This window comes from Condylostylus longicornis, unplaced genomic scaffold (genome assembly GCF_029603195.1).
Source record: "Condylostylus longicornis isolate FDR11 unplaced genomic scaffold, ASM2960319v2 ptg000135l, whole genome shotgun sequence".
Classification (NCBI taxonomy): domain Eukaryota; kingdom Metazoa; phylum Arthropoda; class Insecta; order Diptera; family Dolichopodidae; genus Condylostylus; species Condylostylus longicornis.
The window spans coordinates 2,839,149-2,865,280 of NW_026578103.1; the positions used below are offsets into that span (position 1 = coordinate 2,839,149).

General features: G+C 28.5%; 2 protein-coding genes across 2 annotated transcripts; one reads left to right on the forward strand and one right to left on the reverse strand.

Annotated features, from left to right (window-relative positions):
• The first annotated feature begins 2,156 nt into the window (after positions 1–2,156).
• LOC129615280 (chitinase domain-containing protein 1) lies at positions 2,157–4,502 on the forward strand. The gene is made up of 7 exons (XM_055530407.1): positions 2,157–2,513; positions 2,998–3,104; positions 3,166–3,352; positions 3,411–3,614; positions 3,671–3,832; positions 3,891–4,128; positions 4,180–4,502. Exons 1-7 carry the CDS (start codon positions 2,366–2,368, stop codon positions 4,319–4,321), a joined length of 1,188 nt encoding a protein of 395 aa, XP_055386382.1. The 5' UTR covers positions 2,157–2,365; the 3' UTR covers positions 4,322–4,502.
• A 146-nt stretch (positions 4,503–4,648) lies between these two features.
• Positions 4,649–25,909, reverse strand: LOC129615281 (short-chain dehydrogenase/reductase family 16C member 6). The gene is made up of 4 exons (XM_055530408.1): positions 25,324–25,909; positions 7,119–7,236; positions 5,246–5,843; positions 4,649–5,193 (listed from the first exon to the last, which is right to left on the reverse strand). The coding sequence occupies exons 1-4, from the start codon at positions 25,465–25,467 to the stop codon at positions 5,091–5,093; spliced, it is 963 nt and encodes a 320-aa protein (XP_055386383.1). The 5' UTR covers positions 25,468–25,909; the 3' UTR covers positions 4,649–5,090.
• Positions 25,910–26,132: the final 223 nt, after the last annotated feature.

Genomic DNA, 26,132 nt, shown 5'->3' on the forward strand with positions numbered 1-26,132 from the left:
TCCATTTTTATTTAAAAGGAGAAATTAAAAATACGTACAATACTAGACAACTTCAAATATGTTTAAAGCAAAATATTTAAACTCCAAAAATTTGAAATAGTATTTTAAAAAATGTTTTATTATTTTTAAATTTAGGTTCTCCATTCAAAGTATATATATATGTATATAACATATAAATATAATGTATAAAATAATATATAATTTATATATATATATATAAAATAAAATTATTATTTTTAATTTTTTTAAAAAATTGCTACCAACTTCATCATTTTACCACAATGTAAATTTTAATTTTTTCAGAAAATTTTTGTAATATTCTCAAAAAAATATGTTATTTTTTTGTGAATATTACAAAGAAATAAATATTTAAATAAATTTAAATGTTCTTACTTTTACAGCCTATAATTTGGTTGCATTGAAAACAAGACTATAGTTGGTTATATGATAATTTTTTTATAGTTGAATTCTTAGAAAGCCTGACAAATTTTATTTACTTAAGCTTCTTCATTGGTAAATTTAAAAACTGATACAAATTTCTTTGTATTTTTATTATCAGCACTATCAGGAATTTCTTCGTAGAATTCTACGAATTACGTACTTAGCTGCGACGTAGACTTTTAAATGATCACAAACTTTTTTCGTACAAATAATAAAACGGTAATGAGAACACAATTTTTCGGAGTGTCAAAATCAGTATTTCGTTTTAACTTTCAAATGCTTATTTATGTTTTTTGTTGCTATTTGAGTACACAAGTTTCATAAAAAGACAATCTTTTAAAAACGGAGTTTTCCATTTTTTTTTGTTTTTGAGTGTTTTTAAAAAGTGAAAACATTTTTTTAGCAAATTGGGAATCATCTCCTTTCATGATAGCTGTGTGGGAAGAACTCAAATTTAAACAAAAAAAAAATGAAAACTTTGAATTTTAAAACAACCACTTTCTTTGAATTGTTTGTTACGTGAGATTATTTCTTTCGTAGACTTTTGAGATTTATTTTTATTACGAATGTAATTTATAATTATATTACTATATTATGAATATTCGTATTAGAATTTTAGTAATTCGGAATTGAGAATATAAAATTCGTAATTTTTCGAATTTCGGAGCTACGAACAGATTTCATGATGGGACTGCTACTTTCATTTGTATGTGGGAAACGAATATACTACATATGTGTATATGGAAGTATTGCACTGATTTGTTTCTAGTGTATCGGCTTATTTTCTGCTATGAATCCTCTCATTCAAGGAAATCAAGTCCTCTCATTTAAGGAAATAAAGTTAAGGAAGCTAAGTCAAAATAATATATAAAAAATATTCGTTCCAGTATCATCATTGTCCATAAAATGAACTCAGTATGATACCGAACATCTTAAAAAGCCAGGCAAAGCAACGCTTATGCTACTTTCTCTTAATATAAAAATCGGTAGGTCTATCAAGATTATTTAAGAAAACTCCAAATTAAAAAGAAATGGGAAATATTGATACTTCAAAAAAGTAATTTAGCTAAAAATACAATTATAATTTAACTTAATAAATTCAAAAAAAGGAGTGCCTTTAGTACACGTCAAAAGAGTAAAAGTCAAGGTATAATCTTTGATGTTTTCGATGATGATGCACGATTTTTTTAAGATCTTAGCGGCCCCACTGACGCGGTTGCTTTTCGATAAAAAGTAAATCTTCATGAACCCCTCGGGATCTCAGTTGAAGTTAAATTGAAAAAAAGTAGGAAGCCAAAACATCACTATTTCTATTGGAACTCAATGCATAATGACATAATATAATGTTGTAAACCTTATTTATTATTGCGCTAAGTCTTTTAATATAGAATTAATTGCAGCGGAAATTATCAAAAACTTTTTTGTCATGTAAGTGGCGTTACCATACATTGCTTATTAAATCGACTTTTTGATCAAAATGTTTTTTGTTAACTTTGAAAAATTCCAATTTTGAGGATACTTTTGTATATAAAATTTTTGAAAATGTTATTTTGCAGTTTTGCTCAGAAAATGTGAGCAAAAAACCTTCATTTTGAAGATAAATCTCTACTTTTCGCAGCGCTGCTGGTAGATTACATACCATCTAAACTCGTAAGTCATATTTCATCAGTTAACAGTCAGTCATATGAATTTTAATTTATATCTGAAAGTCAATGTCAATAAAATTATTGACAGCCGGTACGAAAATTTACGGCACCTTTTTTTTTTAAACCTATAGGAAATGTGTGGGTTGACAATTTTCGTACACAGTTTCATCTAGAATACATGCATATTTGAATATAACTTTAATTTAAGTTAACACATTAATTTGTCATTGCCGTTTTCAAAAATTAATGTGATGTAGTTGGCAAAGCAGATTACTATAATGAAATTCATAATATGTGTTTATCTATTTCTCATTTCAATTGATTTTTCAACCCCTACTATTGCACCAAGTAAGAAGAAAGCGAAGGAAAAGGAATTAAAAATTAAAAAAGGACCTCAGGATCTGAATGTGTATGAAAGAAATTTAGGTAAGAATTAATTTTTGTAAAATAATTGTAGAATTGGAGCTTAATTGAGCTTAATAAAGCAAGCTCTTGTAGGTATGCATTACCTTTACTTTTTCATTTTATCAAGCAATATTTGCATTTATTCGAAACAAATCAAAAAGATTTATTTTATGTATAACATATGTGTTATGTAAATAATGTATTGTATTATAAGTTGGTACATATTTGTTATATACACAATGTATGTAAACCAAAAAAGAGTCGTTCACCAGTAAATTTAGGACAAATCAATTGGTTTTATTTTGAGAAATTTGGCTTTTGTAACGGAAAGTGGTTTCTAATTGTGAAATGTTTATGTATTTGTATTAAATGTTTATTACAGTATGTAGCACGTGGGCGGGTAGGTACGTTACCTACCTAAGTAATTAAATTTTGTAATATGCCAATCCAAAGGGATATTTTCTTTTTAATGGTTGACTACAAAGTATATTTTATTTAATTTTAGTTGAAGAGGAACCGGCTGCAAAAGAAATCCTTGTAGAAAATGCCGCTTATTACAAAGACACGGGAAAAAAAAATTTTAATGGAACAATTTTGGGCTATATAACTCCGGTAAATATTTCATCAAATCAAGAAGGTTTATTTAGCAATCTTAAAAAATTTACATTGATAGTGGAATAACCATGGATATGATGTGGCAAAGATTTGGGGAAAAAAATTTGATATTATTTCACCTGTTTGGTTACAAGTTCTTCGAAAAGGGGAAAACTCGTACATTTTAGCTGGTGTCCATGATGTCGATATAAATTGGATGAAAGATGTAAGAAAAGCAGGGAAATCCGACTATCACTCTCTAAAAAGTAAAAACATACATTTTTTAAAATAATAATGGCTATGAAACGTAATTTGCGATTTTAGTCTATCCAAGAGTAATATTTGACAAATTCGGCGATAAAGATTACAATAGGCTATTGAGTTTTCCAAGCGAAAGGCAAGCTGTCAACAAAATGATTGTAAAAGCATGCCATGATTACAAATTTGATGGTATTGTCTTAGAAGTATGGATGCAATTAGCTGCAAGAGTTGACGATGATGTTTTATATAGATTAATAATAGAGCTAGGTGAATTTTTTTTTTAATTGTTTAAAAGACCAATACTGAAAATCTTAATCTTTTAGCTGATGCTCTTAAAATTGAAGGATACGAGTTAATCTTAGTAATTCCGCCGTTAAGAGAACAGATGAAAGATTTGTTTTCTTCAGTTCACTTTGAAAAGTTATATAACAATGTTCAAGCATTTTCATTGATGACCTACGATTTTTCATCTTTGCAAAGACCTGGTAAGATGATAATATGTTTTTGATGGAATTTATATTTCATGAAAAGTATCATTGACAGGAGCTAATGCCCCACTCCACTGGATGCGAACCTCAATAGAAAATATTGTTCCTACATCGTTGTCGAACTACGACGTCAAAAGAAAAAAAATTCTTTTGGGACTTAATATGTACGGATATGACTACACTCCAGATGGTGGAGGAGCTATTATAGGCAGTCAATTTTTAGATTTATTAAAACACGTCAAAAAAAGATTAATATATGATGAACATGATGTTGAAAACTTTTTTGAAGTTAAGTACGTTGTTAAGATTTAATTATTTTAAAATTTTTATTGTATTTTGTTCAGGACCCAATCAGGCCGTCATATTGTGTTTTACCCAACACTCCATTCCCTACATTCCAGAATAAAACTAGCTGAGGAGCTTGGTGTTGGCTTGTCACTTTGGGAAATGGGACAGGGTTTGGATTACTTCTACGATTTGTTCTAAAATCGTTTTTATCTTCTCGTCCAAATGTGATGATATGTATTCTAAAATAAATATCCACAAAAAATGCCTAATTTAGTGTTAATTTTTAAATGTACTGTAATGTTGCAAATTTTAATATTAAAAAGTTTTAAGGAAAAAAAGAAATACACTTAACGTTACAAGTTATTTTCTTGGTGAAAAACGGTTTTTTATTAATACGTATTGTAAATTAAGAAATTTAATTTTTTTTGCTTTTTATTTACTAAATGAAAGCTTTTGGAAAAATATAATCATAAATCATAATATGTACATATATATATATATATATATATATATATATATATATATTTATACAATATATATATATGTATATATTTATACACAGAGTGATTTATAAAGGTATACAACAACATATACCATTGGCTAGAGGGTCAAAATAGGTAAAACTTTTGTTCCGGACTAGGTGTGAAATCTCAGGGGTTTCCGAGATACAGGGATTTTTACGAATTCATCTTTTAATTCGTTAAAATCCCTGTAACTGTCTTTTTCGGAACCGAAGTTTTAATCAAAAAAGCTTGGATAAGTAGAAATTTCGTGAAAATTCGTTAAAATCCCTGTATCTCGAAAACCCTCGAGATTTCGCACCTAGTCTGGAACAAGAGTTTTACCCATTTTCGACCCTCTAACCAATGGTATATGTTGTTGTATACCTTTTTGAATCACCCTGTATATATATACTAAATTAATTCGTATTGTAAGATTATGACTAAAACTAATAAAGTAACTTTTATCAACCGGCCGGAACTTTCCCACGTCCTCTAAATAACATCATTGAATCAGGACCTCTGATCACTCTAGACATTAGTTCCCAACACATTTTCGAAGGTAAGAAACTAAAAAAGTACTGTTTACATTATGAATATTATTTAATAAAATGTTACTAACCATTTCAATGGCAATAAAGTTCTAACGTGATTTGGTAAGACACACCAAACTTCATTTCTTTTAACGGCTGTTACTACTCTTTCAGCTACATAATCTGGTTCTAGCATTGGAAATAGTCTTGGTCTTACACCATTAAACATACCTGTATTAATATAATAAGGACAAACTAGTGTCATTTGTACATTATTATAACCATGAGCTCTTAAATCTGTGAATAAGCTTTCATGAAAACCATTTAAAGCAAACTTTGTCGCACTATAATCTGAACATCCATATGTTCCCAGCAAACCAGTTACAGAGCCAATTGTTACAATATGGCCATCATTTCTTTCCATCATTTGCGGTAAAAATGCTTTTGCTGTCCAATAATGTGAAATTACATTTATATTATATGTATTCTCTATGACTCGATCGGGCAAGTCCCAAAATGGTTTACAGCAAACTATAGCTGCATTATTCACTAAAATATTGACAGCCCCTATTTCATTTTGTAATAATTGAGCACTTTGATAAACTTGTTCTTTGTCGGATATATCTACAATATATCCTTTACATGAATATCCATGACTTGTTAAGAGATCTGTAGTCGTTTTAATTGCTTAAAATAAAAAAAGGTAATTGAAAATATTCTTTTATTAATACAGTAGTAGTAAATTTCATGTGCATTTCCTTAAAATAAAATATTTATTCAGAAATCTCGTTTGATTTGGTAATTGGTTTATAATTAAATTTCATAAAACTAAGTATGTATATGTACAGTATTGGCCAAAACTAAGGCAACCCCAAACGCAATATTTATATTTCTTGGTAAAAAACTGTAAAAACAAAAGCTAAAAATTTGTTTCCTTATTATTTTTATTTATTCAAATGTTAGAAAGAAAAAATTAAAAACATAAAAAATACTAGTTACAAAACAAGTTTTTTTACCCGACCGGTTTTTGAAAGTACGAGCCCTTAATTTTATTCTTGGAAATACTAAAAGAAAAAGTAAATTCAACATGTTTGAAAAATTTTTCTCACAAAACGTATTTGATAATATTTTTAGGTAAATTTTATACAGAAATTCTATTGAATTATTCAAAAATAGTTGATGAATACACTACTAGTTTTTTAGATATAGTATTTAATTTTATGATGGCTAGAATAAAGTATATTGTGAGTTTAGGAAAAATACTTGTTAACGAATTTTAAGAGGGATTATCCCGCTATGAAATAAATACTGAATATTCCAATTAATTTTTCAATAATTTCACGAGCAATTAAAAAAATATAAATCAACCGGCACTATATATGTTTAACGTTCTAAAGGTAGACCTAGAAAAAATACATCACAGCAGGACCACTTAGTAAAAACCACTATAGGCTAGGAATGTTTAGAAGCTGCCGTACCAAAAAAAGAACAGAAAAGAAGTGTAAGCCAGATTAAAGTTTCGGGAGATTATCTCAACTTACCCATTTTCTTTATATGTATTTAGTTTATTAAAAAAAATTAAACGCAAGAACTATATATTATTTTTAAAATTTATGCATAAATACGTAAAATTGTAGTAGATGGTTGCTTTAGTTTTGGCCAATACTGTATATGTAGGTTCACAGAATTCTTTATGCTTTCTTTCACATGTTTATGCTTTCTTTTATATGAACATAAGCCACGTTGAATATGCACATTTTTGTATATACTTATGTACATAACCTTTGTACATACATATATGTAGGTATATAAGTACATAATTAATGTAGGTATGTATATATTATATACTTTTAATATGTACATTGTTTATATACAAAAATAAATTTCAAAATCTTGAATTTAATTTCAATAATTAACTTGTTTGTACTAAAAATAAAAAAAACCTGCGAAAAATAAAATTACCTTCTGAATTTATATCCCATATAACAACTCTTGAATTTAGTTTTGCAAAATTCAGAGCTAAATATCGACCTACTCCACCACCACCGCCTGTTATTAGAACAACTTTTCCGGAAACATCCTGCAAAAATAAGAATATGAGCAGGGATAAGTGCATATATTATGTACATAAGTGTATGTATATGCACATAATATACATGGCATATTAATATGTATGTTAATATACTTACATGTATGTATATATGTATGAACATAACAAATATCTACGATGTCATATCTAATCATATATAATTATAAATAAAAAATCTGATGTGGTCAGCGCATATAACTGACCGCAATGTGTATTGTCTAGGTAAGTAAAAGTGTTACAGAATATTATAAAAATGTCTGTTAAATACTTTCCAATTTTCAGGACATTAGTAAGCTTATAGTGAACATACCTAGAAAAATGTAAATTTAGCTCTTAGTAGAGTTTCGCTTTGTGCTACCCGAATTCCCTGAAATGCTCGCCAGTTAGTTTCGGTAACAACTAGAACTCAAATGTAAAATCGACCGCACATCAGTTTTCGAGCCCTGATCTTTCCAAAAAATTTATATGTTCATTGTTTTAGTACGAGGAATTTAAATATTAAATTTCAATGAGATCGGTTAATTATAATCTTTATATACGCAAAAAAGTACATTTGGTCCGTAGTAAACGTCTAGCTGCTGACGCTTGCTTTCTTCCAAAAGTTAGGAGGTTTCGCTTATATATTAAATTTCAAGTAAATCGGTTGAATATTTTCTTCAAAATGATCAAAAATGTAGATGTAGATGTAGATTCCAAGGGAACCGAGTGGGACAGGAGCATCCCCCCAAGCCACCGCAGCCATTTTTGACTTATTGTAGCCACCCCACTCTCCCGTCTATAATATCCCCGTCCCGGACAGTCGCAGAGCCAGTGCCGGACAGTCGCAGAGAATGTGCACGGCGGTCTCATCGCCACCCCCACAAAATCTGCACAGGGGGGAGCCCGACTTCCCCAGCCTATGCAGGTGGTACTTCACCGGGCAGTGCCCCGTGAAGAAATTCGCAATAGTGCGAACCCGGCTCCTGCTCATCCCCAGCAACTCCGCGGCGAATCCGCCGGAGCACGCCGGAATAAACACCTTCGCATGAGGGCACCCTTTCGTGTCCCGCCAGTGACGACCGCATTCCGCCGCGAGTAGGCTGGCAAGCCTGGCCCCCACGGCGGAAGAAGGCAGACCACAGAAAGGCATCGGCTGCACAAAGGCAGCCCCAGATCCCCTCCGCGCCAACTCATCGGCAACTTCGTTGCTCGCATGGCCACTATGGCCCGGCACCCAAATGAGCATCACTCTGTTTTCCGATGCCAATTCCATAAGTGCAGCAAGGCAGCTCCAGACCAGCTTGGATGTAACCTGAGCTGAACGGAGCGCCAGCAGTGCAGCCCTGCTGTCTGAGAACACATAGATGGTGCGGTTTCTATACCCCCTTTCCAAATTGATTCTCAGACAGATCTCTATTGCATGTATTTCGGCCTGGAACACTGTGCAATACGGGTCAAGGGTTGCATATACACGCGTGTCCGGGCGGACACCGTATACGCCCGAACCCACACCCGACTCCGTTTTGGACCCGTCCGCATACCACACGCTCGAACCCGACCTAAGTACCGTAGCTCTCCCGATAACTCTATCGATATGGGTATTCCAAGAGAGACGATCATCCAGGGTTACCCCCAGATACTTCACCTCCCTCGAGTAACTAATACGTTCACCAAACAGAATCGGGCTCGTTAATCCGTCCCTGCTTCTGCGTCTGGTGAAGGCGACCAAAGTGCTCTTGCTTGGATTTATGTTTAACTCAACGCCTTTGCACCATGTTTGTGCAACGGCTCACAGATGACATGATATGGGGTGTTGCCAAAAGCTCCCTCTATATCAAGGAAGCAGCCAACTACCACCTCCCGCACTTCCAGTGAGTTTTCAAGGACCCCCACCAGACTCTGCAGAGCGAGTACAGTAGACCTTCCCGACTGATAGGCGTACTGAGATTCGTGCAAGGGATTGCTTCCCAGTGCATCGTCCCGTATAAATCTATCAATCACTTTTTGCATTGCTTTCAATAGAAAAGAAGTAAGGCTGATTGGACGGAAAGACCTTGGGTGGTTGCTTGGTCGCTTACCCACCTTCGGAATGTACGTCACTTTAGCCACCCTCCATGCCTGAGGGATGTAACCCCACGCATAGCTGGCACGAAAAATTTCCAACAGTGCTCTAGCGATATGTTGGAAACCCCTCTGCAAAAATGCAGGATATATCCCGTCATCACCTGGAGATTTGAAGGGCTTGAAAGAGAAAACAGCCCATCTAATCCTGCCCATCGTGAAGACTAAGCGGGAGCGTTGCCAGTCATCTCTCCTGGGCCAGGATGCCCTCGGTTCGATGACCGCATTTGAGTAATTCCTAAGAATCTCCGAGTCAGGAAAGTGCGTTGACGCCATAAGCTCCAACGTCTGCCTTCCGTTCTCAGTCATGGAGCCATCAGGACGTTCCATTAGGCCCAACCCGCTAGCATACTTTTTGGAAAGCACCCTGTGAAGACGCGCACTGCTGGGGAGTTCATCAATGCCCTTGCAGAACGCCCTCCACGAGATTCTCTTCGCTTTCCTAATTTCTTTATTGTATTTTGTGAGTGAGTCCTTATACTCTTCCCACGAACCTGACGCCTTGGCCTTATTGAATAGCTTTCTGGTCTTTAGTCTAAGCCTTGAAAGCTCTTCATTCCACCACGGGAACTTCCTATTGCTCCGCCTCGGCTTAGCGCGGCAGCTCCCGTGATAGGCATTAGTAATAGCCGCCGTCAGGGCCTCGCTGGCCAGTTCGATATCCATCACCGTCCTGACAGAAGCAGGAACGGATCCAATCCCATCCATGAGGAGCGTTTCGAATTGACTCCAATCTGTGGATTGGGGCACCCGGTAAATTTCTTCTGCCAGGCCCCCGGAGACCATGATATCAAACCTAATCTGCCTATGATCGGACATGGATGTCTCATTTGAGACATGTCATCCACCAACCCTACTGCCGATAAATTCAGTGCAAAGGGTGATGTCAAGGACCTCTTCCTTAATTGCATTTATGAATGTCGGCCTATTGCCCTCATTCATAATCATTAATTTATTGCTATATATAAATTCAAGTATGCAGTTCCCGAGGCTTGATATATCCCAAAAGTTGGTCAATCCGTGCAATGGTCGAGATAAACTTACATATAAAATTTCATCAAATCGGTTCAGTCGAACTTGAGATACACGCGTGCACACACAGATCGACAGGTTGCTAAAAATAGTTTACTTATACACTTCCCTATGGAGAGAAGTGCATTCCCACCGAAAACTCGATATGCAAAATTTGTTGCCATCACATCACCTACCTATTGTACGAGTATACACAATACGGTCGGTAAAAAGGAGAGATGTCTAAAAACCCACGTTTGTTTTCCACACTTTGGAAATTTTATTCGCCACTTTTAAAAGAATAATAGTAAAAGGTTCCTCTTTGCTTTTAAGTTAAGAAGTTTAAGTTACAACTTCCAAATCAATTTTATGAAATACTACCACCTACAAGACATGTCCGCCAAGACATGTAACCAAAAAAGAACAGTACGTCCATATTTTTGATATGGTCAGAAATATTTTTATTATTGGGGCAGACTGGAATGCCAAGCATACTTTTTGGGGCTCACAACTTATAAGTCGTGAAGGTCGGCAGCTTTTCAAAGGAGCGAATGAACTGCGAGTTATTTACAACTGGTACTCTAACTTAATTGATATTTATGTTGCCAAAGGTCAATTTCGTTCATATATAGAGGGTAAATATGATTTAAGTAAGATAAGAAAATTAGTAAAAGAAAGTTAAAATCCACTAATAAATACGTTAAAAATTTAACTGCTGAAAGAAACATGGAATACTCTCAGTGGAAGGCGATCAAAAGCATCAAGATACCGATAATACATGTCACAAACCTTTAAAAATGGCAAACGGTACATGGGCCAAAAGTCAAAACAAAAAGCCAACCGGTTTGCAGAACATCTTCAAAAGAAAAAAGAACAAAAAGGTAGCAAACCTTTTCACAAAGAAAAGGTTTGCTACCTCAGCAAACTAATAAAGAAAATATTTGACAAATTAATAGAGTGGATAATCTAGAAATACCGTTGATTACAATGGAGGAACAAAAAATAACTATTGATAAGGGGTTGAAAAACAAATCTCCAGGATTTGACATGATAACAGCTGAAATGATAAAGGAGTTCCCAGAAAAGCGCTGAAAAAGTTAACACACATAATAAATAGTTGTTTCCAATTAAAGCATGTTCCACAATTGGAAAATAGCAAAAGTCATGTTTGAAAAGCAATTGTATGAAAGGTTGATAAAAATTATAATTGAGAGAAAGCATATACCGTCGCATCAATTCGGCTTCCGAAAAAAGCACACCATGACACCACTACTGAACAGGTTCACCGCATCATCAATTCAATTGAAGAAGCCCTAGAAGAAAAGACCATTTGTACAGGCGTTTTCCTCGACGTATCTCAGGCTTTTTACAAGGGCTGGCATGATGAACTTGAATACAAACTACATAAACAACTTCCAAAACAATTTTTTGAAATATTGAAGTCATATATAAGAGAAAGAAGATTTCGTGTTAAGTATGGAGTCGAATACTCTGATCTTAAAGGAATTTCGGCGGGTGTACCTCAATGATGTTTTCTTGGGCCTATTTTGTATTTGCTGTACACTAATGATATACCAACTAATGAAGAAGTCACACTAGCAACATTTGCTGACTACACAGCCATCAAGCAATGGGCAACAATATTTACTCATCAACAAATAGAGTGCAAAAAGCTGTGAACGACATTAACAAGTTAAATGAACGAGTATCAAGTTAAGTGATAAAAAAATAATACACATCAACTTTACTAGCAAAAAATTGTAAACGTATGCCATATTCAAACACCATATTCAATCAAAGTTATCATTAATAAATTCAAAAAGGCAAAGTTATCATTAAAAAATAAACTATACTTATCTACAAGCAGGTTTTGAAGCGAATTTGGCAATATGGCATTCAAATTTGGGAATGCACTAAAAAAACTAATATCAACATTATACAGAGCACACAAAATAAAATATTACGGACAATTGTACGAGCACCATGGTACATCAGAAACAGTGACCTTCATCGAGATCTACAGATCAAAACAATGGAGGCAAAAATAAAGATTTCAACACTGAAGCACTATAACCGTCTTCATCAACATTAAAATAGCGAAGTAGAAAAATTACTCGATAAAAATTCTCGAATAAAATTCCTAGTCAAATGTACTTCGTATGGTCGAACTAAATAAACAATAATAGAAATAAAAAAAAAAGATACATATCTGCGTAACTGTTGGAATATTACAGCTTCAACTATTTCTTAGATATAGGTAGAAAAAAAAAATTTTAACTGAAAACTAATGTTCCGATCACGTCTGATTCAAATAGAAATCTTTTTCTATCGTTAAATCATTTGCGTATCAAAAATTTAAAAGTATAATCTACAAATTTCAACATATGTATGTACATATGTACATATTAGTAACAAAATTGAGCACTCACAAAATTATATAAAAAATAATGCTTCTTTTGTACTAATTTGTAGTATAAAATTCTTAATAAGATATACCCACATGTTAATAAAATATATATGTATTTATGTGAGTAACAAAAAAAAAAAAAACGATTAAAAACAAATTATTCGCCTTTAATAATAAAGTACACATTTCCATAGATATAACAATAACAAAATTGAAAAATAGGGAGAACCTAGTTTTTTTACATATTCCAAATGTTAATCAACTCATATTGTGTTTTACTACTGTATCATATTGTAAAAATGTTAGCGGTGATATTTGTATACAATTTTTTAATGGCATTTATGTATATGTACTATGTGTTTTTAATAATGTCTTTATATATCTAACAAGTGCCTGTACTCAATTTTTTTCTGTTTTTTGTTTAAATTCCATTGATCGTGTCATATTTCTTATTATTTTTTCTTTTACGTAAAAAAGAGTATTTTATTTATATTTAATATTTCAAAATAATATATAAAAATCTTGGGATATTATATACAATTTTTAAAAAGCTTCCTAATATATAGATACAATTAAAACAATTATTGCCTATAGACTATCAAACAAAATTTTTATCGTTAAACAAAGGATCCAACAAAATTATGTTGATCACTTAAATGACATATTGATTCTAACTTTAAGGCACTTTGCGAGTACCAGTTAATAATTGCAAAATTTAAAATAATTAAGGAATTTGTTAGAAATTGCAATTAAAGAATATTTAATATTTTATATATATAATTAGATATACATATGTACAATTATTGTATATAATAAGTATTTTAGATTAGTAATAATTATTGAATAAATTTCCATAGTTTGCATTATACTTTTGTATTAAAATGTTTATTGGTTTAAATTTTTCTTTAAGTCCCGATGAATAAATTCTTAAAGAAGAAAAAAGCAAAAACTCTACATAGCTAGATATGTAACAGATTCTTTATCCCGTAGCTACTTAAAATATAGATCTTTAGGAATCTTAAATTGAGACTTTAATAAATTATGTTTTAAACGAGATAAGTTAAGTTAATTTGCAACCCAACTAATTGAACATACAATAAAAATAAATTCCAAGGTATATTACTTATATACATATATATATGTATATACATATGTGTTTTGAATTATTGTATGAAGTTTAATATTCAAAAAAAAACACAAATATTAAACGTATTTACACATATTTGTAGTAAATAATTATACACACAAACACTTCAACCTAAGTTATTTTATTTAATAACTACCGGCATTTTAAAAGTGAAAATATATACATACATATAAATATTAATACGTATTTTTCTAATACAAAACGTGTAAAAATCGGCTTTCACTTTTATTTACAAATACAACAATTATAGCTTTATATTATCGTGATAACATTTTAGGAAAATAAAACTCAAAAATTTAAATTTACAACCAGAAGTTAACATTCCATTTGTAATACCTAAATTTTGACTTTTCGCTACTAATAGCTACCAAATACAGTTATATCCGTTTAGTTGCTTTCCGCTTAACTGCGTTTCCTGTTTATTTAAGTGCGTCAACTTTCTTAGAACCTTTAGTTTCTCCATTACGTTAATTGCTTTTTATATAACTGCGCAAATCGTTTAACAGCATTCATTTTTTATCACATTTTTCTCAATTTCTTCTAAAATTAAACATTTTGCTACCTCAGGCACAGCAACAAAAAAAATATTTTTAAAAGTTTTTGAAAATGCGCATATGTCTAATGTCAAATTAAATTTAACAATTACATAAGCCATTTCAATTTTTTTCGTGGGTACAGGAGGAAATTTTTTGCTTACTTCTTCTATATTTTGAATAATGTGTTAAACATTATTGAAAACCCGCTTGGTTGCTTTTATTTGCGCAGTTAAACGAGTTCGTTTAAGAGTTGTACTCGGATAAGTGCTTACAAAAATTGGATTTTTTGAAGCGCATTTAAGTGGGCATTATTATGCTACAATTTCCAGTATAAACGAGAAATAATTTTCTACAATAAATAAGTCAAAATGATATTATTGGCCGCTTAAACTTTCTTATGTTTCAACTCTTAACATTTTTCATGCAAATACTTATAATTCATTTGAATATGAAGTGAATACAATTAAGTACTTTTTTATTCACATATTAAAAATTAAATTTTCATATGAAAGAGAAACAATGGGTATTCGAATGTTCAGCAACGGTAGCGGTAAAAAACAATTAAAAATACAATTAAAATTTTTATCATACGTTTAAAAACTTACATATATAATATATGTACCTAAAACAAGATGTATTAAATCGTTAATTATATAACAAATTATAATAAGATTCAAATTACTTGATATCAAATACCGTGACTTCAATAATGCGCTTAATACGTAAACTTTACAAAGTACGAGTATCACATTCCAAAAAGTTTTGTTTAAAGCTGTTGACATTGTACGCTTTTCCTAAATGCGCTCTATATGTAGTGGATACGTAAAATAAAAGTAAATTGGGTATCGAAAAATTCGAGCACGCTTTTCTTATACTATTCATATAAATATTATCAGAAATAACCAACTAAATAAAGTAGCATATATTTCAGGTAATAAAGTGCTAGTTATAAAGTTTTTCCCATAATGCTATATTTTTAATGAACTGGTAACGTTTGTTAAAATTTAACACTTGCAGAGAGCTTTAAATTGAAGCAATTCAATTTAAAGTTAATACTATAAAAATTGTATTCCAAAATGTATCAAAATCTATAGCAGTTTTTTGTACAATGTAAATGTATTGAAAGCTCTGAGACGGTAGTGCAATCGTATTAATACTGTACTTAAATTTTTTATAAAGCATTAGTGAAGTCACGGATATTTTCCAGATTTTTATAAGCGTTTCTTTTAAAATATGTATGTATTTAGAGGATATTAGAGAATAATATTGAACAATTTTTTCGTAAAAAGGCACGCCTCCACCATTATATCCTACAATTTACCATAAGTGTAGAATTTTTGGCATTGTATTTAAATTTGACATTTAATATTCAGTGAACGTTTAAAATAAGTTTGATGTAAATAATTAATATTAATTTGTATCTTGTTTGAATACATTTTGAAACATTTAAAATTCTAAATATATTTAATTGATTTTAAGTATGCGCATACTTAATTAAGCGTTAAATCAAAATAAAATTCTTTCACGATTTTTCCATTTTGCTCTTAAGCCTTAAAACTTGAAGCTTTTATTAAAAAGACGAAATTACTTTTCATTTACTTTACTTTTTAGCACTTTTCCAAAATTTTTTTGAAAAAAAGTGCTTATTAGTTTCACTCTGTCCGTCCGTCCGTGGACATTTTGTTTGTTTACAAAACTTCTACACCCTTGAAGATAGAAAGCTGAAATTTAATACGTACGTAGATCTTTACTAGAAATTTATTTCCGTAGAACAAAATTTTTACCTATCTTCCCCCTCCTTCGAGAAGTTTTACCCCCCTAAAACCCTAAAAATGGAGTTTTTTAAATATTTGTTGCAATGAAACCATAAGTATTTTTGAAATTTTGCAAACGCAGAAAGGCATTGGCTTGCTTCCCCTACCGCGCTGTACTATAGTTAAACTTTAGAAAAACAAAATGGCTATCTAAATCGTTATCTAAAGTTCTTTTTTTCCAAATTTTTGATGTCGTTTTTTTTCTAGATCCCAGCCTGTAGAAGCTTAAGCTGTAGTTTAGGGGCTTTTAGACATTAATAAATAGTTAATTTCGTTAGAAGAAAATTTTTTTCCATCTCCACCCCCTCTAAAGTTATCGCCTCTTATATTTCCGAAACCGCAAGCTTTTTCATATTTCTATAAACGCAAAAAGTTGACGGTAAATTCCATGACATTAAAAAATATAATTACTTTTCTTAACTCACACAATTAAACTTTAAAATCGAGCATTATGTTAACCCCACTTTATATTAATTTTTGCTTTATTTCAAAGACTGCATATATGCATCATCCTAAATATATGCAATCCTAGAAATAGTTTTGTATATGAATGAAAATAATTTTAATAGTGTGATAGGTATACATAGACTGTATTTAAAAGCAGAATTTTCACTTGTTGAAGGGAAAAGTTCTACAATATAAACCATTGGTTTGACCCAACTTTATTTGTTTATACACTAATTTATTTCAATGATTTTAATTATATCAAACTTTGATTTATTCTTTAGTTTAGTGAAATCTAACTTCTAAATAAAGAATTTAATTCAAAATATTTTTTTTTCATTTTATTTTTAAGTGAAATTTATAAAAAATTTTTCAAGTTTCATGAATCTGACTTAATTATTTTTCCGAATATAAAATTTGCTTTTGGAATTGTATGGCAGCCAACCGAACCGATGCAGCCATCCCATTAAAATTTTTAGAGCATATGTGAAGTGTAATTGAACACACGTATACAAAATTTAATATTTATGCCTTTATTAGTTTTTGAAATATTTAAAATTAACAAAATATTTAAAGTAACAAAAGAAACAACTTGTGCAAGTTTGGTATCGAATGCATTATTCACTTTTGAGTTATCGTGCCATCGGACGGATGAACGGACGGATGGACGAATGGACATGTCTAAATCAAAGCAGAATTTTGCGCTAAGCAAGAACATATAATATATATGTCCATATCGCAGATGACTCCTTCAAGTGGTTACAAACTCCATACCAAAGTTAATGTACTCTTCATGAAGGTGCAGGGTATAAAAATTGTTCAACTTACAATATTCACTTTTATTATCAATTACTTTTCATTTTCAACATTACAATATTTATTTATGTACATATACGTATATTACAACATCTATACATGAAAAGAAAGCGAAACAATTTTTGTTTGATTTTTGATAATAGTTAGGAAAATTGAAAATGCATAACATAAAGCGTTTAAATTTTTGCTGAAATATTCAAGATTATACAAAAACAAAACAAATGCAAAGCTGAAAAAGTTCCGAAGTTTATTCGAAAACTTTCAAAAAATTTTTAAATTCATAAGTATTTTTTCTGGAAGTAAAAATTAATCACGATTATAGAATGATAATGATAATTTGTATCAAAAAAATAGTTTAAGGAAACGCTAATAATTAATTAGTTTAATTAATAATTTACTAAGTAACATGTTTCACTTAAACGGGCAAAAAGGCTCTTCTTTTTTTTTTAAACAATGTTACATTAGTTCCTACATCGGTTATAATATATAATTGTATATTTTTTTGATTTTGACACTTACCGTATAAGCTTTTTGCTTTTATAGAAATTCTAAGAGTAGTCTTGGAAAAAGAAATAATGAAAATTGAAATTTTAAGGTTTTTTTTTTGAAATTTTTGTTGAACTAATAAAATTGAAGAGTTCTATAACTCGCCGTGTAAGAGAAAAACTATGTTAAAAATTATAAAAAAAAACAATTTTAAAAACGGTCAATTTCAAAGGCAATTTTGTTATATTGTGATGTTAGCCTATTTTGTTTCGCAATAGAAGAAATAATTGGACGGATGGACGGACGGAAAGATTAGAACTAATATAGACACCTTCTTTTCCAAATTGATTGGACATGTGCTTTCAATGAATATAATTGCAAAATATGCGAATATTTAAATAGTTTGAGTAGTTTAATTACAAATTTAAGAATATTCAAGTAGTTTGGAAGATGTTAGAAAGATGTTGTATTTTTGTATAAGATATACTTAAGAACATATTTTTTGTGGTGTTATAATATTTATTCAAACTACGATAAACTTTTGTGAAAATTTTATTCTTTTTCATAGGATTTCCTAATAAACATATAAAGATATAGTTCCTTTGTTAATTTTACAATCATACAGAATGTTTTCTTCAATTATGTGTACCTTTATTAATTTATTGTTAGTCTATTATATTGTATTTTGTGTTAGAATTAGTTTTGTTTACAATGGTATACAAACAAAATATGTGAGTAAATGTGTTGGAATCATTGAGAAATTCAAGACGTTCTTAGCCATTAAAATTAAATAGGGTGACAAATTTTTTAAATTAAATGAAATTGTTTTGACTATTATTTATTATATTATTTTATTTTAATTAGTTTTGGAACAATAAGAAAAAAGTTCGTGATTTATAATAAGTTTATGGAAATGAAGTTGACTATTAATTAATTATTTTTTAACATACATTATACAAAAATTTTATTTTGTTAATCAAAAGAAAATCAAAAATTGGCCAAGTGGAAAAAATAAAGGTTGTTTGATTTTTAATTTAATTAAATATGGTTAACATTATTAAATGAATATTGAAATTTCTTAATCATTGAAGGCAAATTGTTGTATTTGTATTGTATAACTTGCAACTTTGGATAAATGAAATTGTGTCATGAATTAACAACTTTAAGTATAACGACGATTGTTTGTAATTCATCTTTGATGCCATTTTTTATACTATTTAGTAATTTTATATAAAGTAATTATTGTCGCGCTATGTTACAATATTTAAACGACTCCATATTATATGGAGTTATGAATATCAATTACTTATTATGTAAAGTAAAAGAAGTTGGTTGAAAGATATATCTTTTTGAGTGTTATCAAAATTTAGGATTTAAAATCGTAAGTTGATATATATTTTGTGTTAAAATTAAAGAAATCTTGTTTTATGGAAAGTTATACACAACTTATATGTTACATTTACCGTAGTGTTTATAATATAATTTAAAGTAGGCTTATTTAGTAAAGCCCGAATATTTATTTTCAATGTAAATATTGTGATGTATTACATATTAAGGTGTAATTAATGAAGGACTTAATTTATATAATATTAAAAAAACTATATAACATACATCATGCTTCCCATCTCACATGCATCATAGTAATACTTTTAAAGTTAACACAAAATCATGGTTAAAAAAAGGTTATTCAAAAATTTCTTAAAAATTATGCTTTGTGGTTGAAGTATATTTCTTTGATCCACCAGAATTTATTTTCGTAATTCAATTTGTAATTCAAACATTTCTTAAAATTCATACAGTCGCGTTTGTGAAACTTGAAAAATCATTTGTATAAAACTTCAAAATTTTGGCATAAAGAAAAAAGTTAACAAGAAGTGGTATTTAATTTTAAAATTTACTTTTGGCTAAAGGGGGTCTAAAAAATATGAATTTATTGATTGGGGTCTTTTATTTTTGTGTGTGGAAGATTTATAAAAATTTATTTAGCGATCATTTTGTTATATTTTGTCAAAATTATACTATTTGCTGATTGGTTTCAAAATTGCGGTCACTATAGGATTTTTTCTTTTTCCAAAAGCTGTTTTTAAAAATTGTCTTATTTAAACTTCTTTCAAGTCGTATTTTATTTGGAATCATCATAAATATCATTGTTAATTGATCGTGATTACCTTTCCTTTATTACTTACACACTTTATAATATTTTTGTTTATTTATTTTAGTCAAAAAATGAATAATGTAACATTTTTCTATCTATAATATAATTTTGGATGATAATTTGACATTCGCATAGATTGCTATATTATACAAGTCACATCACTTGTTCATACACCAATACAAAATATATTTATGCTATACTTTATCCTCTTGTTATAATTTTGCATGTAAACTCTATTCAAGAAGAAAATTTCTTTTTTGATATATCTATATAATTTTATAATAATTTAAACTAACATTTTATTAGTTGTAGTAGAAAAAAAATAAAACGCGAAAATAATTTTGTTTTTCCATTTAAACTTGCGTATATATAATGAGAACCTACTTATATTTTTTAGGTATTTATGTTTTAAATGCATATCAATGGTATATTATGTAGTAATAGGTGTGACACAAACAAAGAAAATATTGTTATTTTTAATCTAGCTATATTTAACTGCTATATTCATGTTGAAAAAATTATAAAAATTGAATCTTCCCATAAATATTAGTTATGCGTCGTGTACATAATTTCCATGTACATACAATTGAAGTAAATTTACATTCAATTTATCTATGCAAATATTTATAGGTTATTCAACTTATTTATATTTTATATACAGATTTCCGAAATTTATTTAATTTTGTTATTTTCATTTACAATAAGTAATTTAATATTCTAATAATAAAAAATATATTAAGGCGAATATATGTATCTTTATCTTAAGTGTGTGTACGCATAGTAATTTCACGATGAACGAAACTTTTTGAAAATGATGCTCGAATTAACTATATAGTTTTTTGTTTGCGCTAATTATAAATACCTATGCGTATAACAAAAACCTTGAAGATTTCCATAGTATGTTTATTAATGATTGTGTATATGGATGGGTAGGAGGTGATGTTTAAATCTTTTGAAAAAGTTTTACTACATTAAACGATATTTTCTTCTTATAATTTTAATTATGCTTTATTTGTTTACTTATATATGTCAGATTTTGTTGTAAGGTTACATTGTATACAAATTCTCTTATACAATTTGATGTATGTTAATATATTCATATATAACACAAGAAATTGTCATTAAAGTATCTAATTGTAGAGTTTGATATGATATTGAAGAGAGCACTCCTTAAATTCAAAAACAAACTTAAAAAATATTTATTTGTACTTACAAAAAATTTGTTTTGATATTTGTTCGTAATTTTTAATTTTTTTTCAAGTACATTTTAATTTTTATGATATTTAATATACATAGTTTTTTTTATATATATGTATTATCTACAATTTCATTATAATAATTTATGAGATTATATAACTTTTTTCATAAATATTAATCAAAGAAAGTTATACAATTTGAGCTTTGAAATTAAGGATATGTTTAATAGTTTTACTCTATGTCAAAGCAAATTGATAGTATTGCCAAAGAAACTAAATTTTAAAGGATGAAGAAAAAACTATATAGATTTCTTTTTTATCTAAATGTACTGAAATGAGAAAATGAAATAAAATTGCTATAACAAAAATTACATTACCTTTAATGCTTTTACATTTTTTTAAGAGAAAATAAATCCTAGGACAATGTATACCTATGTATACATATCTCATGTTTTGGAAATGTTAACACTTTTCAAAGACCTACATTAAATTTATAGAGAATAGGAAATATTTTTAGTGTAAATTTCATAACATAAGCTTGTCTTTTACTGCGTAAATATAATGGTAAAGTATAGAAAGTATATATGTATATGGTGAAGAAATATCTATATGACTTGTAAGATATTGTATTAAATCTAAGTAAAACTCGGCTTGAAGCTTTTAACTTTCTTTTTCTGAGCAAAGTTTAGAAAATTATGAAAGGAAACTTAAGCGGGCATAACTGTATTCAAAATTCACATCAAAAATTTATGAAATACGTTTGTAACAGCCATAAATAATTAATTACAATGTTAGTATACTCTGATTTGTGTATTTTTACGATAAAAATTGAAATTATCTAGTACTTATGCTGCATAAGGTCTTAAATTTTAATTTTTAGCGTTTTTTGCGTTGCTGCAAAGGAAAAATTAGCATAAAAACCTTTTTCATTAATCACACACAGCAATTGACGAAAAACAATATTTTATTTTCCAAACATTATTTTCGTTATAAGAAAAATTTATAATATTTTATGTAATATTTTAATATTACATAACGACTATACATATATACCTATAATTTGTAATGTTAAATCAACCATTTTCATTCGTCTTCAACCGTGTTGGTATTATTTTTTTTGGTATTTTAATCTTTTTTAATAATCACTATACAAAACTACAAAATAATAATTTTTATGAAAAAAAACTGAAAACTGTGCAATGAATTTTATTGATTTATTGAATCTTTTATGTTATTACAAAAGATCATTAGATATTAATTCGAGGATTACATTTTGGAAGTAACACACGCCCTCAGCTATTTTTATTAAGAAAAATTATGTGATTATACTCTTTTGAAGCTCATAAATATAAAGATGAAGTAAATTAAATGAAATTTTTAATTAATTTTTTAATATGTTTGTAGGCATATGCAATGCACAAGTAATCAAACGCATTCAGTTATGCTTTATTTTAAAAACAAAAGGAAAGGAAAATAAATATACTGTAAATTTATTATACAATGCTCAAATTCACACTTGTAAACTTTCTTTTTCCCCATTGAAATTGATAATTTAAAAATTGAAGGAGGCAAAAGAAAACGAGTTATTTAACTTGTTAATTTAATATAAGTCTCCAATGAAAGTTAAGAAATGCATATTAACTTGAGGGTTTTCATTTTTTAAACAAATTTAAGATCATTTTCAAATTATTTTTTCAGATTATTCACATTAATTTGCCTTAATAAAAGCAAATTCGAAATTGCTCTGATTTTAATATCAAAAAAAGGTAAGTGTGTTAACAGTTTTACATTTTGAAATATTACTTTCTTATTTTGTCATTCAATTTATTTGAAATTTCACGTAGATTAAATTAAAATTTAAAAATTTTATAATATTTTTCTCCTATTCTTGGATCATTACTTTATTTAGCTTTCATTCAATATATTTTAATTTCTCCCTTGTGCTTATTAAATATCGAATTTTCCTTTTTGTGAAAATGAATTATTAACTATTATAAAAACTATTTTTAAGAAAAAATTTCAAAAATATTTTGTAAGCACAGTTAAATTTGACATACATATGTACATATTAATGTGTGATTAAAAAAGCCAATGTAAAATTTATTTAATATAAAATCATATTCAAATTTTATAAAATTAATATTTCATCAAATGGCTCATTGAAGCGAAAATGAGATGCAGTTCTATGCAGATATGATTATGTAATTCCCATTTATTATACCTATGTATAATTATATAAACATTCACAAATATTATTAAGTTGTACCAATATATCTATAAGATGAAGCTACCTTTTGATTTTAAAAGTTAAGCAATCAAACATTAATTTGGATAAACGATAAAAATGTAGTTTTATTGCATAAGATTTATAAAAATTTCAAATTTATAATAAAATCAAATCGAAAATATTACCAATATTACAACAATCAAATCATAATAACATTTAAGGCGTACATATACGTTAGGTAGATCGAATAGATATGAGAGTTGTGTAACAAGTATATTACTGGTATAATATTATTGAGAGGTTTCGATCCATCTTCGACATATTACTGACAAACACAATAATGTTTATAATATAAAGTTTGTTACATAATTTTCTTTGTACAATTTTTTTGTTGGTAGTCTATGAAAAATTATTATAAAGTAATTATGTATGTATATGTATGTACGTATGTATTTATATAATAGTTTAAAAACTCTATAAGGTCATAAGTTCAAATTTATTAAAAAAGAAAAAGTTTTTTGTTAAAAAAATTTGGTTTTTTCTTCTTCTTATATGTATAAAATTTTGTAATAAGAAAATTTGAAAAAAAGAAACTTAAAATTAATCTCAAACTTTTTATTAAAACAAAAAATTGCAAATCACCGCGTATTCAATGTAATTCGCAAATTAATTGAAAGCAAAAAAAAACTATAAATAATTTTACCAATTTATCTCTTTAGTTTTCTATTCATTATTCATTTTTGTATCTGAATGTATACGTACAACTGAATATTATAATATAATATATTTACGTCAATGTATTTATATGTATATATAAAATATAAGAGCATCTACATTCATATATACATATGGAAATGTAAGTGCGAATAATATTTAATTTTTCTTACGGATATATTTTTATTCGTATCTCATTCATTATTTTCTAATACAGTTTTATGAAAGGCTTACACATTAAGCATACATATATATATATATATATATACATGTATTTAACTTCTATATATATATAACATCATTTACATATATTATATGGAGGGCTCAGAAGTCAATTATAGTATAAGTAAGTTACTTTCCAACTGGAAATTATTTTAGTCTGTACCCAAATTTTGCTTTATTCTTACGAATCTTCTAGTCTAGTTTACAAAATTTGTTATAACCTTTTTTATATTTATAATAACCTTGCTTTACCTTTTTTAGTGCAGTGACGTGAGAACATTTTTTTTTGTGCAAAGAACGCTCTTTAGTCTATAGTTTTCTCTTATATAGTTTCAGCAGTACTTTAAACGTTTTCTATTATAACAATAACTTTCATAATGTCAAGGAAATTTTCATCATAACAATTTTTCGATTTTTTCAAATTTATACGAGTATAAATTTTAACATTCACTAACTTAAATCTTTTCTTTCTCGCTTAAATCGCTTGCTTATCAATTTTTGAGTCCTATTACAAATAAAGTTATTGTAAACTATTTACAGTCTTTAATTGCGGGAAAATTGAAAACTTATTTGGTAACAGTGCATGTTAATCAAATGATGAAAAAACTTTAACATTATACTTTTGTATTATTATTTTTATTATTTTTTTTTTATATTTTGCCATTATTTCCGTGCTTTTCAAAAGAGTAGTGACTTTTACATTTAAATAAGTTTGTAAATTATTTATACAGACTCAAAATTATGGCTCAATAAATTATTATTAAACTTATTAAAATTTAATAAAAAAAATTTATTAAATTTACCTTTTCTTTTCGCCAACGATCTGGTAAAATTGACAAATAAATTGCTTCCAATATAAAGAAAATTGATTTTAATCCAAATATTAACAAATCATAAATAAATGATATTATCCTTTCCACTGGATTCTGAAACAATAGTTCAGACATTTTCCGTTTATCTTTGTTTTTATCCCAAAAAAACAATATGAAAACTCCAAAATTTTATTAAAAATCTTTTTTTTTAATTTGTAATTTTTATTTTTCACAGTTCGTTATAATTAATAATTAGATATAATATGAATAATAAATTGAATATGAAGACAAAATTAATTACATTGAAATTAGAGTGAGTACAAATTGAAACAAACTACGAAGAACTAAGTCAACCGTTATAAAGAAAGTTCAACAGACGACTAAAAAAAAAACGAGAAAAACAAAATTTGATTTTTTTTTGTTTTCACCTCAAGTACGAGTAAACTTTAAAAATTTTATAAAGCAAAGCTTAAATACAAAACGACTAGATGTTGATGTTTTAGTAGGTCTGCTGCATGGTAGACGGAAGAAAATTTATTTACAAGCACAATTATATAAGTAAATCCAAGTGATTGCATCGGTGGTTTAACGGATACTGTATGATTTTTAAATGAAAGTCTGTTAGCATAGCATGAAAATATTTTGTGTTGCAAAAGTAAAATATTAAAAAAAATAATAATAAGGTTTGGGGGTAAAATTCTTTTTCTTTTATTTCATTTATTTTTTTTTATTTTCATCTTTCTGTTTTGATCAACATTTTCTTTTTATAATTAATGCAATAAGCAATTTTAAACAAGCAG